The 14,015-nt window shown below is 37.2% G+C and overlaps 2 protein-coding genes across 4 annotated transcripts; one reads left to right on the forward strand and one right to left on the reverse strand.

Annotated features, from left to right (window-relative positions):
* Window positions 1-758: 758 nt before the first annotated feature.
* Window positions 759-9,349, forward strand: LOC108281034 (sodium- and chloride-dependent neutral and basic amino acid transporter B(0+)-like). 3 transcript variants are annotated; one of them, XM_053674114.1, is made up of 14 exons: window positions 766-922; window positions 1,094-1,256; window positions 2,477-2,608; window positions 3,789-3,950; window positions 4,347-4,482; window positions 5,018-5,150; window positions 5,324-5,464; window positions 5,576-5,804; window positions 6,353-6,478; window positions 6,762-6,880; window positions 6,974-7,073; window positions 7,167-7,276; window positions 7,391-7,558; window positions 7,830-9,349. In XM_053674114.1, exons 1-14 carry the CDS (start codon window positions 866-868, stop codon window positions 7,965-7,967), a joined length of 1,914 nt encoding a protein of 637 aa, XP_053530089.1. In that variant the 5' UTR covers window positions 766-865; the 3' UTR covers window positions 7,968-9,349. The 3 variants fall into 3 exon arrangements, 2 of the variants coding, with proteins under 2 accessions (XP_053530089.1, XP_053530090.1); XM_053674115.1 differs by lacking the exon at window positions 5,324-5,464; XR_008393176.1 differs by lacking the exons at window positions 6,974-7,073; window positions 7,830-9,349 and having other exon boundaries at window positions 759-922; window positions 7,391-7,509.
* A 456-nt stretch (window positions 9,350-9,805) lies between these two features.
* Window positions 9,806-13,130, reverse strand: LOC108255198 (acidic mammalian chitinase). Its single transcript, XM_017450963.3, has 11 exons — window positions 13,059-13,130; window positions 12,607-12,636; window positions 12,250-12,451; window positions 12,039-12,095; window positions 11,796-11,961; window positions 11,433-11,557; window positions 11,226-11,349; window positions 10,955-11,140; window positions 10,735-10,857; window positions 10,500-10,638; window positions 9,806-10,191 (listed from the first exon to the last, which is right to left on the reverse strand). Exons 1-11 carry the CDS (start codon window positions 13,081-13,083, stop codon window positions 9,923-9,925), a joined length of 1,446 nt encoding a protein of 481 aa, XP_017306452.1. The 5' UTR covers window positions 13,084-13,130; the 3' UTR covers window positions 9,806-9,922.
* Between the last annotated feature and the right edge of the window lie 885 nt (window positions 13,131-14,015).

The raw sequence follows: 14,015 nt of genomic DNA on the forward strand, positions 1-14,015 counted from the left end.
ACTTACAATTACAAAACCAACTGGAAAGTGTTTGTTTACAAGTGTGTGTTGTGTATGTAAGAGAGTGCGTGAATGAAAGAGAGAGACTGAGAGAGAGGGTGAGAGAGTGAGAGAGACACTAATTGATTACTGAGCAATTTGATAATATTACTATGATCATTTTTCAGAGTGAATGTCACTGCTGCGAGAGGTGGTTTCATGTGGCAATTAAAAGAAAACAAATAAAAATGTTGGAAATATTAAAACATTCGTGGATCATCATTTCTTTTAATTCTTTCATTAATAGGACATCTATTTTTTGAAGAAATCCATGCAATCCAGCACGAATCATTTTAACCCCCTTTATGCATTCATGAAGGTTTTTTTTTTTGTTCATGCAATGTAGGGTTAATTATCAAAAATCTAAAAGGTGTTTCTCATACCCGACACCTAGATGAACACTTTCCAGTTGGTTGTGTGACTGTACATGATTCCCTTCAAATGCTATTGAGATTTAAATAATGGTATATTTTGTGTATGGGCCCATTCTGTAGTGAAATTCATGTCTAATTTAAATGTGATTTAATAGCTCATTTTAATAAATATCAAAAATCTAAAAAGGTGTCTCATACCCGACACCTAGATGAACACTTTCCAGTTTATTGTGTGACTGTAAGTCATTCCTTTCAAATGCTATTGAAGTTAGAACGTGTTCAATGTCGTATGTAACTTTACAGACGGCTCATTAATTTCCGCATTTCCGCGAATATCGAACGTCGAACCAACTTTATTCCAGTAGGAGGGTTGTGGTTATAAAAATCTCATGACCTCAACATACTGTTATGTTCCCATTCATGTTCATCATTACTGTGTGCTGCATTAGAGTATGAGCGAACACAACATGACACATTCAGTGCTGGAAAACGGCATTGCAGATGATCAGGTAAAAGCTATGTATTGTATTTCATTTATTTGAGTTTTAATTGTATTTGATGTTCAAGAGTTGAATAAATTGGATGGAGCGGTATATGTATTATATTATTCTAGTTTATGAGTTAATCCATTATAGGTGTATAGTTTGTATTAACATGTATACTTTGTTTAATTGTTTTAGGAAAACAATGCAGGTAAAAACTCCCATGTTGGAAGTATGGATGAAAACACAGACAGGGGGAACTGGAGCAATAAGAGAGAATATCTGTTGTCTATGATTGGATATGCAGTCGGACTTGGAAACGTATGGAGATTCCCGTATCTAGCGTACAAACATGGAGGCGGTGAGTGAGCAAGGTTTCATCAAAGTGTGGGACTTTACTGTAAGGTCCACAAATATGCTATATATCAATACTTAACTAATGGTTTCAATCCTTAGCAAAGTGTACATATTAACAAGCTCTAAGACATAGATGAATAGCCATTCATTATGGTAATTGTTAACTATTAACATGTTCTTAAATCATTTGGTTAATTAATATCATGACTTATGCAGTATTAATAAAGATCAGTCACATTTTGCACAAAATGTAGGTTAACCAAACCTTTAGGCTATTTAAGTAAGTTAGGACAATTTGCAGTTTGAAGCCAACACCATTAATAATCCAAATCGCTTTATCAGTGTGATGTAATAAAACAAAATGAAAAAAAAATAAGGTTTTGGTTTACATTGAGTTGCTGGCAAATAAACCTACATTACAGCCTATAATTTGAGTTCATCTAGGTGAGTTCATCTAGGTAATTATTTTCTGATGTGCTAAGGATTAGTGAATGTAATTAATTAATTAATATTAGTTTAGGTATTAATAGATTGCTTATTTGTGGACCTTATAATAAAGTGTTACCAGTGTGTCATATTCATATAATTCATATGACTCTTCCCATTATGTCCATATTTGTCCATTATGACCCCTGGTAACCCTTTAGTTCATAACACTTTACTTGAACTCTGTGTCATGACATCGATGTAATACACATGTCTAATGCAACATACCTTCATAAACTGATGTACAGTTTCCATGAATAGTAAAAGTTGTGAAAGTTGTAGATAGATAGATGATAGATATGCAGACTTGCACATGACATAGTTATGCCTACATATGACATATGACACTAAGCACATGATATGGTTATACCTGTGTTACTCACTTAACCTTACGGTGGTGTTAGTGGAGATCTTAGACACCTAGATAAGCATTTCAAGTATGTCATGTCAACTGACATAAACCTGCATAATCATTTAAATAATTTATGATGGTTTATTCCAACAAGCATACCCTATCATAAAGACTTTGATGACACCTAGGGGTCATTTAGAGCCAAACTCCTCATAGACTGAAACTCGAACTGGGGATTGAGACAGGATAGCTGGAGCTGTGAATCTGGCAATGCTACCTCCCCAGTAGGCAGGAAGGGCTTATGTAAGGTCATGTAGCCTGATAGACAGCACTTTTCAGTAAAGTATTAACCTAAATTGTGCACTACATTGATTCTCTGTTATTAGGTGCCTTCCTCATTCCTTACGTGGTCATGCTGTCAGTCGCAGGGCTGCCACTCTTTTTCATGGAGAGCTCTGTTGGACAGTTCTGTAGCCAGGGACCCATTAACATGTGGAAATCTGTGCCAATATTGCAAGGTAGGTAGATGCCTTATCAGTGATTATTATATAGTATACATAAACTTTATATAGTATAATATTATTAAACAGTTATTGATTATATTTTATCTGAGTGATCTGTTTCACCTTTCTAAATATAAATTAACATACATACAGGTGTCAAATTAAAGTATTAAAAAAATTGTCTCTGTTATGCTGTGAGGGGAATTCTACTGGCATGGTTTGGAGCCACTTGTCTCATTAAAAGTGAAGAGTCACTGCAAATCAAGACAAGGTTCTTATGACCTTTATCCTACAATGAAGCAATCTATCCTGATGGAAGTGGTCACATTATGGATGAGCCCACCCCCATCCTCAGGACATGAGGTCTCAATGAATTATTTGATCAGCATGAAAATAATGTAATCATATGGCCTATGGCTTATCTAAACCCAGTTAGTCTTTTGTGAAATAGTAATAGTAATGCAGCTGAAGAGCAAATAAAAAGCACTTAGACTTAGCAGTGAAGTGAATAGTAAAGAGAATTGGCAAAAGATGCAGGTAATTAGAAAGCAGATGATCTTGAGCATGGGTGACTACAACAGACAGGATCTAGAGGCAGAGGGGTCTAGGAGTTGAAGTTCCTTGGGTATGGAATAGCTGTGACACAATTCAGGGAATACCTTTTGGAAGAATGGTGTTCATTCCAGGGACTTTTTTTTTATTATTATTATTTTATTTTTATTTTTTTTTAGAATTTTATGCATTTTATTCTTCTTGATGTTGTATTTATTTTTAATTTATCACCTTTCAGTATTTGCGAATTGGGAACATGATTCAGTCTACAGAAGTAACTGAGTGATATGAAAATGTAATAAATGTTTTAAGTGCTTAGGCTCTACAAGAGCACTTTTTTTTTTGTTAATTTTTATGTTGGTTATAGCTACTGCAATGCAGATAAAAAAGAAAAAATTGAAAGAATGTGCTGCCACTTATCCTAAATATACTTTCTGGATCTTCTGTTTATCATCTTTAATAGAATGAGAATATTGATCATTTTACATAAAAAAGGGAATGTGTATTCTCATCTTGTTTAACCCCACTGACTCCATTAAATGCTTAATAATGTAATAACTGTTAAATTTACTTAATCAAAGTCAACCCTCCAAATGAAAGCAATACTGACCATATATTTTTAATTGCCTAATACCTTTCTCAGGTGTTGGAATTACCATGATGCTGCTTAGCACTTTTGTGTCGATCTACTACAATGTCATCATCGCATATGGCATCTACTACATGTTTGCATCATTTCAGTTCCCATTGCCATGGAGCGATTGCTCAAGCTGGTCAGAGATGGACTGCAACAACACTGTCAGAGGTTTGTCAAGCCCTTATCTTCATCACTGTTACAGAAATGTCACATTATTCCATGCAATGCACTATAGGCTGTATCTGTTTTCTTAGAAATTTCATGAATGTGTCACTTCTAATTTAACATGAGTAAGCAGCATTTATCTTGGTTGGAATTTTGCTTATCATATTGAACCCAATGAACCTAAAAAAAAATAAAAATCAGATTAATGCAAACTTAACTAATGCAAAGAAAAAGGTCTGGAAAAAATGTGACCATCTGCTACTTATTGAAATTCCTACAGGTAATTGCAGCACCTGCACACAATTCTTAACTATAGTCAGGGGCTATCAGGGGCTACTGCTGTTTAAAACTACTGAAGGATACTGATAATATTCTGAATTTTGGGTTTTATCTCAACAGAGTATTGCAATATGACTGCCTATAACTTGAGTCTCATAGCTGAGAATGTGAGTGTGGTGGCTGATGGGAATCAAAACTGTTCAGAAGAGTTCTTGATTAGAGCCCCATTACAGAGCACCAGCGAGCAGTACTGGGAGTGAGTTCCTCTCTCTCTCTCTCTCTCTCTCTCTCTCTCTCTCTCTCTCTCTCTCTCTCTCTCTCTCTCTCTCTCTCTCTCTCTGTCTTTCTCTCGGTACCCCATAATGAGAAGGAATTTATACAAATCAATGATTTGAAGTAACATTGTGTCGGACAGAAATTCAGCTTTTACTTGAAAAAACAAAAAAACAATGAAACAAAATCCCACAGGACAGGAACATTTGAAAATTTTCACCTTGATCATTTAATTAGGAAAAATACAGCTTTTCTTTAAAACACTGAAAGTCTAAATGTTTTCCTTGCTGAACTTAAGATTAGGGTCAGTGTTAGGTATACTGCTAGTGCACTGAATCTAACTTAATCTTATAATAATAATAATGTCAATGAAAGACCCTCAGAAGGATAGTTAGATGTATGTGTGTATTGTGTCATACTATGTTAACAAACTTCTGTAAATAGAAAAGTGCTCAGGATTTGTTGTCATTTTGTTGTGAGAAGGATTTTAAAGTTACCATGAATAATCTGTCGTTTAGCCATGTAGCCCTCCAGCGCACTAGCAGTATGGATGAGACAGGGTCAGTGGTTTGGCACTTGGCCCTCTGCCTGCTATTGGGTTGGATCCTGATCGCTGCAGCTCTCTACAAAGGCATCAAGTCTTCTGGGAAAGTGAGTACTGCATATCAACAAATATTGATTTTGAATGGTTAATATCCTGGGTTAAGATCAGTAAGGTATTAGCTGAGTATATATACCTATACAGTGGAGACCGAATCAGATTGAAAACAATACATCACTGGTACTGCTGTAGAGGTGACAACCTAACATTTATATGCCTTCAGGTTGTGTATTTAACGGCCATATTTCCATATGCTGTCCTGCTCATCCTGCTAATACGTGGCGTTACTCTGAAGGGCGCAAGAGACGGCATTGAATATTACATTGGCTCCCAGTCTAACCTTACAAAACTGGCTGAGGCTGAGGCAAGATTCAACATTCAAACTGAGTCTCTTACACCAATTTCTTTCTAGCTTGTAAAATAATGATTATCCTTACACTTCTTCTGCATTATGTTGTGTTCTTTACTCACACAGGTTTGGAAGGATGCAGCCACTCAGATATTTTTCTCATTGTCTATTGCATGGGGTGGTCTAACAGCACTGGCGTCCTACAACAAATTTCATAACAACTCCTACAAAGACTTCCTTATAGTATGCATCACAAACTGCAGTACTAGCATCTTTGCTGGCTTTGCCATATTTTCCATCCTTGGACACATGGCACATACATATGGGAGACCAGTTTCAGAGGTTGCACAGGCTGGTAAGCTTTATTTCTCTCTCTCTCTCTCTCTCTCTCTCTCTCTCTCTCTCTCTCTCTCTCTCTCTCTCTCTCTCTCTCTCTCCCTCCCTCTCTTTCACTCCTTTAATTTGCAAGTGAATTTAGTATTCTATATTCAATCCGATTAAATTGTATGTGTATTTAACTTTGAACAGTAGACATAGTCACAAAGCAGATTTCCAGAAATCTGGATTTAGATGAAGATTTCTAGTAAATGTATAAAATTTTTGATTGAAATACTTGCAAGATGTTAAACATCTTTAGCAAATTGTATGGAAAAAACAGTGAAACATAGATCAATTTGTGACTAGAAAAATAGGTCCTTTTATTAATTCTAATCAATTATTAACTATTAATGGCATCCAAGGTGGGAATATTGGTTTGGTGAATGACAACAACTTTAAAAAGAGTACTTGGAAGTATACTTCATGTTTTTGGAAGAAATAAAAAGGTCACATTTCTGGATCATTGACTGACTAATGGGTATCACCAGAAAGTAAGAATATGTTTGTTTTCCTCCACATTTTAAGGGTTTGGACTGGCCTTCATTGCTTACCCTGCTGCTCTTTCCAAACTTCCTATATCTCCACTGTGGTCCATCCTGTTCTTCTTCATGCTCATAACTCTTGGTTTGGACTCTGAGTTTGCTCTAATAGGTAGGCTTATTGCTTACATTCAAGTATACAAACAAAAGAAAGACATGACATGCATAAAAATATAATTTTCCTTGCAGAACAAAGAAATACACAACTTAAGTGCATGCACATTACTAAGCCCAAATTTGCAGAAAAGAACTGCTGTGGTTAGATATTTTTCATCTATCAGTTGCTTTAACACAAGTCTATCATTGCATAGCATTTGTACTCTGCAGACATTGTGTTGCTGGAAGAAAAATAAATCTGTATCAAATATCTGACTTAAACATCATCTGTCTGGCAGAGGTGATCATAACATGTCTCCAAGATGCTTACCCACAAATCTTAAGGTCTAAACGGGGCCCCGTTACCGTAGTCATCTGTATCATACTCTTCCTGCTTGGCTTACCATGTGTCACTGGGGTAAGTAAATTTTCTGTTTTCTTTCTACATACTCATGGAAAAATATTGGAAATAAAATGGAAAATATTTAAGGCAGACTTGTTGTCTTCAAAGGCTGGTATATACTGGGTGAATCTGATAGATACTTTCTGTGCTGGATGGGTTGTTCTGGTGGCTGGATTGTTGGAGGTCTTCGGTCTCACCTTTTTATACGGTCAATATAAAAAGTTTTAAATGATTTGTTGTTTAAAAGAACTTATGGCATTGTACTGATCAGTTTAATTCAGAATTGAACTACTGCTTTCAGGTGGAAACCGGTTTATCCAAGACATTGAAATGATGATTGGGACCAAGAGCACCCTCTTCTGGATGTGGTGGAGGGCTTGCTGGTTTTTCATCACTCCTGCTGTTCTCCTTGTGTGTATAATATGCAACCTATAGAAAGTATTATTCAAATGTTAATAATAATAATGTTTTAGAAGATTGTCAAGTTTGCCTGAGACAAAACATGTACTGCTTCATATCCTCCAGGTCATTCTTGTCTGGTCACTGTACACATTCACTGCTCCCACATATGGCTCAGTGGAATATCCACAGTGGGGCATTGCTCTGGGCTGGTGTATGACTGCCTTCTGCCTCATGTGGATCCCAATTGTGGCTGTCTGGAAGATAATGAAATCCAGTGGAAGCTTTTGGCAGGTAGGACAGGAACTTCTTGTGTGTGTTTGAAGATTAGGATGCAACAGTACTCCAATAATAATAATAATAATAAACAATAATAATAATAATAATCATAATAATAATAATAATAATAATAATAATAATAATAATGTATCAGTTTATAAGCCATATGTGTTCGCTCTAGAACTAACATATATCTGATAAATATAATACACTAGAATACTATTGTCAGCATCATGTATCTTAGATACCACAAAGACATTTGACGTATATGAGTATCTCCTTACAGCGGCTCAAATTAACATCCTCACCCACTGAAGACTGGGGTCCTTACCTGGAATGCCACAGGACTGACCGCTATGTTCGCAGACAGATAAAAGACACAAATGGCTTTGTAATCTCAAACCAAAACACAACCAGATTATAAGATATTTCATTTGGCATTTTTTTTGTCCGTTACATCTATATTTTAACGTTAAGTTGGCAATGCTTTGTGAATGGTACAGTATCATTAGACCTTAAAGCACAGTGGTGCTCAGTGCCAATTTATCACCTACACCGGCCATGTAGCTCACTTAATATGTATAGTGTTACAATTACTGACTGCAGTTTTCAGCCAACATCTGCGCATGTCCGTCAGTGGAATGGGACCACCATAGGACCATCTTTAGCCCCTCATCAATGTTCAGTTTATGACATCAGGACTGTTGTTAGATGGATATTTTGTTTGGCAGGTTATGCTGCATCGCCTGATCGACAGAAACATCCACTATCATTCCATCACCATTTAAGCGTCTGTGCTATGTTGAGGGTGCTCCACCACCCACATAATATCTGCTCATCAGAAACAAATGTGTTATAGTCAATAACTGTTTACCTAATAAATACCCTGCAGTATATGGTAGTCTTATCTAATAAACTGACAACTGAGTGTATAAAATCATTAATAATTCCCATAATTTGGGACTATAATTGTGGAATCAAATACAACAGCTTTACCTCTGTTAAGCGCTGACACTGGAGACTCCTTCCATACATGTTGAATAAATGTCTTATAAATGTCTATCTTAGCAATGATTAGACTTTTTCTTTGATAAATAACAACACATCTTTTCAGTACACAAATCAGTGTGACAAATCAGAAACTTTTACTATAGAAACAATACATGCATTAATACAGCTGTGAGTTGCCTTTCATATGGAAATACTCTCAGAGCCATGTTTTTATTAAGTTAATCAAAACCTTCTGATTCGAGAATAACATTTTATCATGTTTAAGTACAATTAGTGATAAAAACATCCTATATTCATTAATGAGTTTTCAAACAAAAGATCTCTAATATCATTGTTTAGTGCTTATGGCAACAGGTATTTTCCATAAACTCAATCTGATACAGTTCCCATCTGTGATGCTGTATTGTTTTTACTGAGAACCAACAGTCAAGTCTTTCATTGTTCTACAATATATACTGAATGTCAAGCTTCTATTTAACTTACTTGTTAATTTTTTTTTTTTTTTTTTTTTAGTTCTGGAATTGAATGTTTTCATGGTGTTAAATCTGTTTAGTGTCATTTCTGTTTTGAATCATTAGCATAAAAACACTATAATTTGCCTTTTGTAATAAAATTGTAACAAATCTGTTTCTTTCATTTGCATTGGATATGACCTATATGAAATCAAGTCCTATAGTCTCCTTCAGAATCTGAACTCTAGACTCATTTGTGTATGTGTACAAGTATTGATTTTGGTGACAAGCATGTTTGATCACAATTAAAAGCTTTGGTGGAAGAAACGTTATTGCAAGCTCCTTGGGGATCCTTTTATGATGTGGTTATGCTGCATCCCTCTCCACTGCATAGATTAATCTGATGGCTGTGAGTGGCAAGTAATACACATGCCATTAGAAATCAGGGCTTCACCCTAAAACACACTGTACACACTTTGTTCTGACATACTATTTAGTATGGTAATACATGGCATGTGCATTGTTATACCAGTCGCTGATACCATGATCTGCAAGATCAAAACACAGCACAGACAGGATGATAGAGAGCTAGCTGTCTAATGCTAGCTAGCTAGCTACCACATAAGGCCTTCTTGCAGTGTAAAGGTGCATCTTGGCTATTATCTGTCAGCATGCTGATTGCTCAGGCCTGCTCTGTGCATCTATAAGACCGATAGTAGCTAATAACAGGATTTTCGCTCTGACTCATAGCAGCTTTTTTCTTTTTTTTTCTTTTTGACCAAACAGATGAAACCACAAGTGCAGTTTATTTTGCTGGTTTATTTTTATTTCAGAATATGAATGAACATGACTAAAGACAACTCAGATCAATCAAGACAAGAGCAGTTTATAGGAACTCAGATTTATGAACTTGGATTTAAGACCAGTTGCAGCAAGAGCAGCTAGCTTCAAAGACCAGGCCAGTGGCACAGTGCTCCAAGTAGGCCTTGCCACTGTTGCAGTTGTAGAACTGGTTCGTATTGCTGGGGTCGGGGTAAAGTCCATTAGCCTTGCCAGCACAGAAGCCGCTGCCACTGCTTGAGCCACTGCTGCTACCACCACTGCTACCCCCACTAGGAGGAGCAGGGGCAGCAGTAGCTGGGGCAGGAGTGACAGGGGGTAGAGGCTGGGCAGGAGCTGAGCAACCTAGAAGAGGAGGAGCATCAGATAAATTAATGAGATTGCATGTCGGCTAGTGTGTGTGTGTGTGTGTGTGTGAGAGAGAGAGAGAGAGAGAGAGAGAGAGAGAGAGAGAGAGAGAGAGAGACAGAGAGAGAGAGAGAGAGAGAGAGAGAGAGAGAGAGAGAGAGAGAGAGAGATTCAGTATTCTTTACTAGATTTTACTAGTAATATATGTAGAACCCAGGTTGGGGGTACAGGATGTGCAGAAACAGGGTTAATTCATGAGTTAAATTGACTCTAACTAGAAAAATAGTTAGACTTGTTCAACTCACTCTGTCCAGTTCCCAGGCCACTCTTGATAGTGTTGATCAGAGGGTATTTTCCCTGGTTGCAGAAGGTGCCACTGAAGTCATCCAGGTCCAGAGACCACACCATAGCACCTCCAAAGTTGTTTTTCTTCAACCAGTCAATCTATAGGATTTTGAAAATGTATTCACCAACCATGTATGATCCAAAACTTCCTTTGACAACTCTGTCGACGTTTAGAGCCATGTGAATAGAAAATACCTTGATCTGGAAACTCTTGATGTTGTCATAGCCAACCCAAACGTTCTGGCTGTTGTAGGCATATGGCACATCCTGAGGGGTATCCCAAGCCTGAGTGGCTCCTTGAGACAGGAAGGTACAGATCTGGAAATAGAGGATTAGATTAAAATCTGAGATCAAGCCAAATCTGTAATTGTAGGATAGAATGTCAAAGCACTTTACAAGATTTCTTGATTCTCACCTCATAGTAAGCCCAGAATCCACTTTGCCTGGAGTAAGGTCCAGCAGGTCCAGGTCCAGCAGTGGGAGCTCCCACACCAGTATTGGCAGAGCTAGCCAGCTTGAAGGTGTGTCCATAGGTGGGGAATCCAACCAGCAGCTTCTCGGCAGGAGCACCATTGCTCTTCCAGTAGTTCATAGCATAGTCCTGAAGTGGTAGAAAATGGAATTTAGATCTCACCAGAAATCAGACATATTACTATTTAATGGGTTCGGTATTGAGGTACACTTACCACATTGAAGTAGATGTAAGATCCCTGGTCAGCTGGTCCACTGTACAGAGGGCTGTTCTCTCCAGTCTGCTGCTCCCAAGACCCATGGAAGTCATAGGTCATGACATGGAAGTAGTCCAGGACCCTGTGGAAGACAGATATAGAGGTCAACATCCATGAGAAACTGTTGATTCTCTGTCAAAATAACTAAAAGAACTGTATACGAACTGGCCAATCTGGGCAATCTGGTATCCAGAGTCGATGGTACCCTTGCCAGCGGAGACAGCAGCAGTCAACAAAAGACGAGGACGGTTGGTCTTTGTGCCCTCAGCCACAAAGGCAGCCATCATTTCCTATTGAAAACAGATTTGGCAATGTCAGTAAACAGCAAGGAGAAAGGAGAGCAAAAACAGTCTCATATGAGATTGGTAAGATAACAGAAATCTATTGGCCGGAAACTAATCCAAAACGACTATAACTTTTAAATAGAGCAATATAAATAGATTTATATGAATCTGTCTGGTTAAAGCCCAAGAGCTTCTCACATTGAAACCTACATGTTTGTGGGCTGTTTTACATGCCAGTGAATACCTGAACCAGGGTGGTGTAGAGCTGTTTGTCCTGAGGAGGACTACCACGGGAACCAGGATACTCCCAGTCAATGTCCAGACCATCAAACTCATACTGCCTCAGGAAGGTAATCACAGAGCTGATGAAAGTCTGACGGGTAGCAGAGGTGGCCACCATAGCAGAGAACCTAAAATAATAAAGAATTGAGTAAGTGACCGAGCTGCCTTTTACATTGTTTGAATTGTGTCACAAGACTTTACATACTTGGCAGTGCCAAAGTTCCAGCCGCCGATAGCCAGAAGGGTTTTCAGGTTGCTATTCCTGTTGAGAACATAAGGAACATTTAAGTTTCCTATCTTAAGCAAAACATGTATGTACACAGCAGGGGAAAAAATGCTTTAACTTTTAGAATTAGAAATACTTAAGTTTAACCAAACAGCCCAGCTGGATATCAAATCAAAATAAATCAACATACTGGTTCTTCAAAGCCTGGAACTCTCCGTAAAGCTTCACATCATCCCACTCATAGGTTGCAATCTCGTTGTTGTTCATACCAGCAAAAGCATAGATCAGATGGTCACACAGGCATGGGTCAACGTTGGTGGGGAAGTACTTTCCTGCTCCAGGTCTGTACTGTCCCCAATTGGTGAAGTAACATGACAGGATGTAGGAGGATCCTAGGTAAAAAATAATAATAATACTACTACTACTACTACTAATAATAATAATAATAATAATAATAATAATAATAATAATAATTAGATGGTAAGGGATTTTTGGAGTTGTTAGATTTACCATATATAAAGAGAAAATTACGTATCTGGATGCTTACCTAGCTGCACGTGCAGCAGGAGAGCCAGTCCTGGAAATAAAATTAAGACACTTTACATCTCAACATATTCTATAATTCTTCCACATATTGTATGCTGTGAAATATATCAATAGGGTAAAAACATAGGTAGCAATAAATTGACACTAGAGTAAGGGTAATATTATAATTTTCTTTATTTGTCTATGTTGTACTGTATAATTGTGAGCAATATTCAAGCCTACTATTCTAAATAAGAAAATACAGAGATATAATATAAATATATTATATAGAGATATACTATAGATACAGCATGAATCTTGCATCTGAGTATATATGTTAGGTTTTGACAATATTAGAAGCAACAAAAAGTTTTACATCTGTGCCATTTATTTTTCTAGATATTTCAATCATAAATATTCTATTCTAAAATGTTGTGGTAAAGAAAGAAAAGGCATGCTGAGGGTCCAACTCACCAATACAAATCAGAAGCTTGCCCATGGTGCCTATGTACAGTTCACAAGAAGGATCTACTCCTTTATATACCCCCCACCAACACTACTTTCCTCATTTCAATCTCTTTGACTTGTTTGCCCAGACTAAAATGTAATAGCCGTCAGCACTTTGGTAGAGATTAAACAAAGCTGAGTTGTTCGAAATTTCTTTATCTGCCCTTGTGTTCAAGTACTGTGTATTAAATGTTAACTGTTTGAATATAGCCACTTATGAGTACATAGAAGGTCACAAATAAATTCTAATGTAGTTTCTTTTCCATGTTACATAGAAAGACAATTGACCTGCAATTCAAAAGTGCTTTACCAGCACTGACAAAAAAAAAACACTATGGTCAAAACGAACTGATATAAAGCAAAATGACCTGATGTAAAGCAATATGAGGACTTAAAAAAAAGCTATCTATGTTTTGATTTTGGGTGTTAAATATTGATTTACCTCTTTAAAAATACTGAAAGTAAAAAAACAGCATGAAAAACAAATTTTTAAGTCTCTTCTATATAAAACATTTTAACTCTGTGCTTTGGCTGGGCTATTCAAGGACATTCAGAAACTTTCCACAAAGCCACTTCAGTGTTGCTTTTCTGTATGCTTAGGGTCATTGTTTTGTTGAAAGGTGAACTGCTGCCCCAGTCTGAGTTTGCATGTGCTCTGGGGGAGGTTTTTTTCAAGGATGTTCCTGCATTTGGCCGCGTTCATCCGTCCCTCAATTGTTACCAGAATCCCTGTCCCTGCCATTGAGAAGCACCCTCATAGCATGATGCTGCCACAACCATGTTTCACTCTAGGGATGGTATTATCCAGGTGATGTGTCGTGCTTGTTTTTCACCAGACATAGTTTGGTGTTCTGCCCAAAGAGTTTAATTTTCATTTTATCAGACCAGAGAATCTTTTTCCACAGGTTGCATGTCCTTTATCCT

Source organism: Ictalurus punctatus, chromosome 21 (genome assembly GCF_001660625.3).
Source record: "Ictalurus punctatus breed USDA103 chromosome 21, Coco_2.0, whole genome shotgun sequence".
NCBI classification, from domain to species: domain Eukaryota; kingdom Metazoa; phylum Chordata; class Actinopteri; order Siluriformes; family Ictaluridae; genus Ictalurus; species Ictalurus punctatus.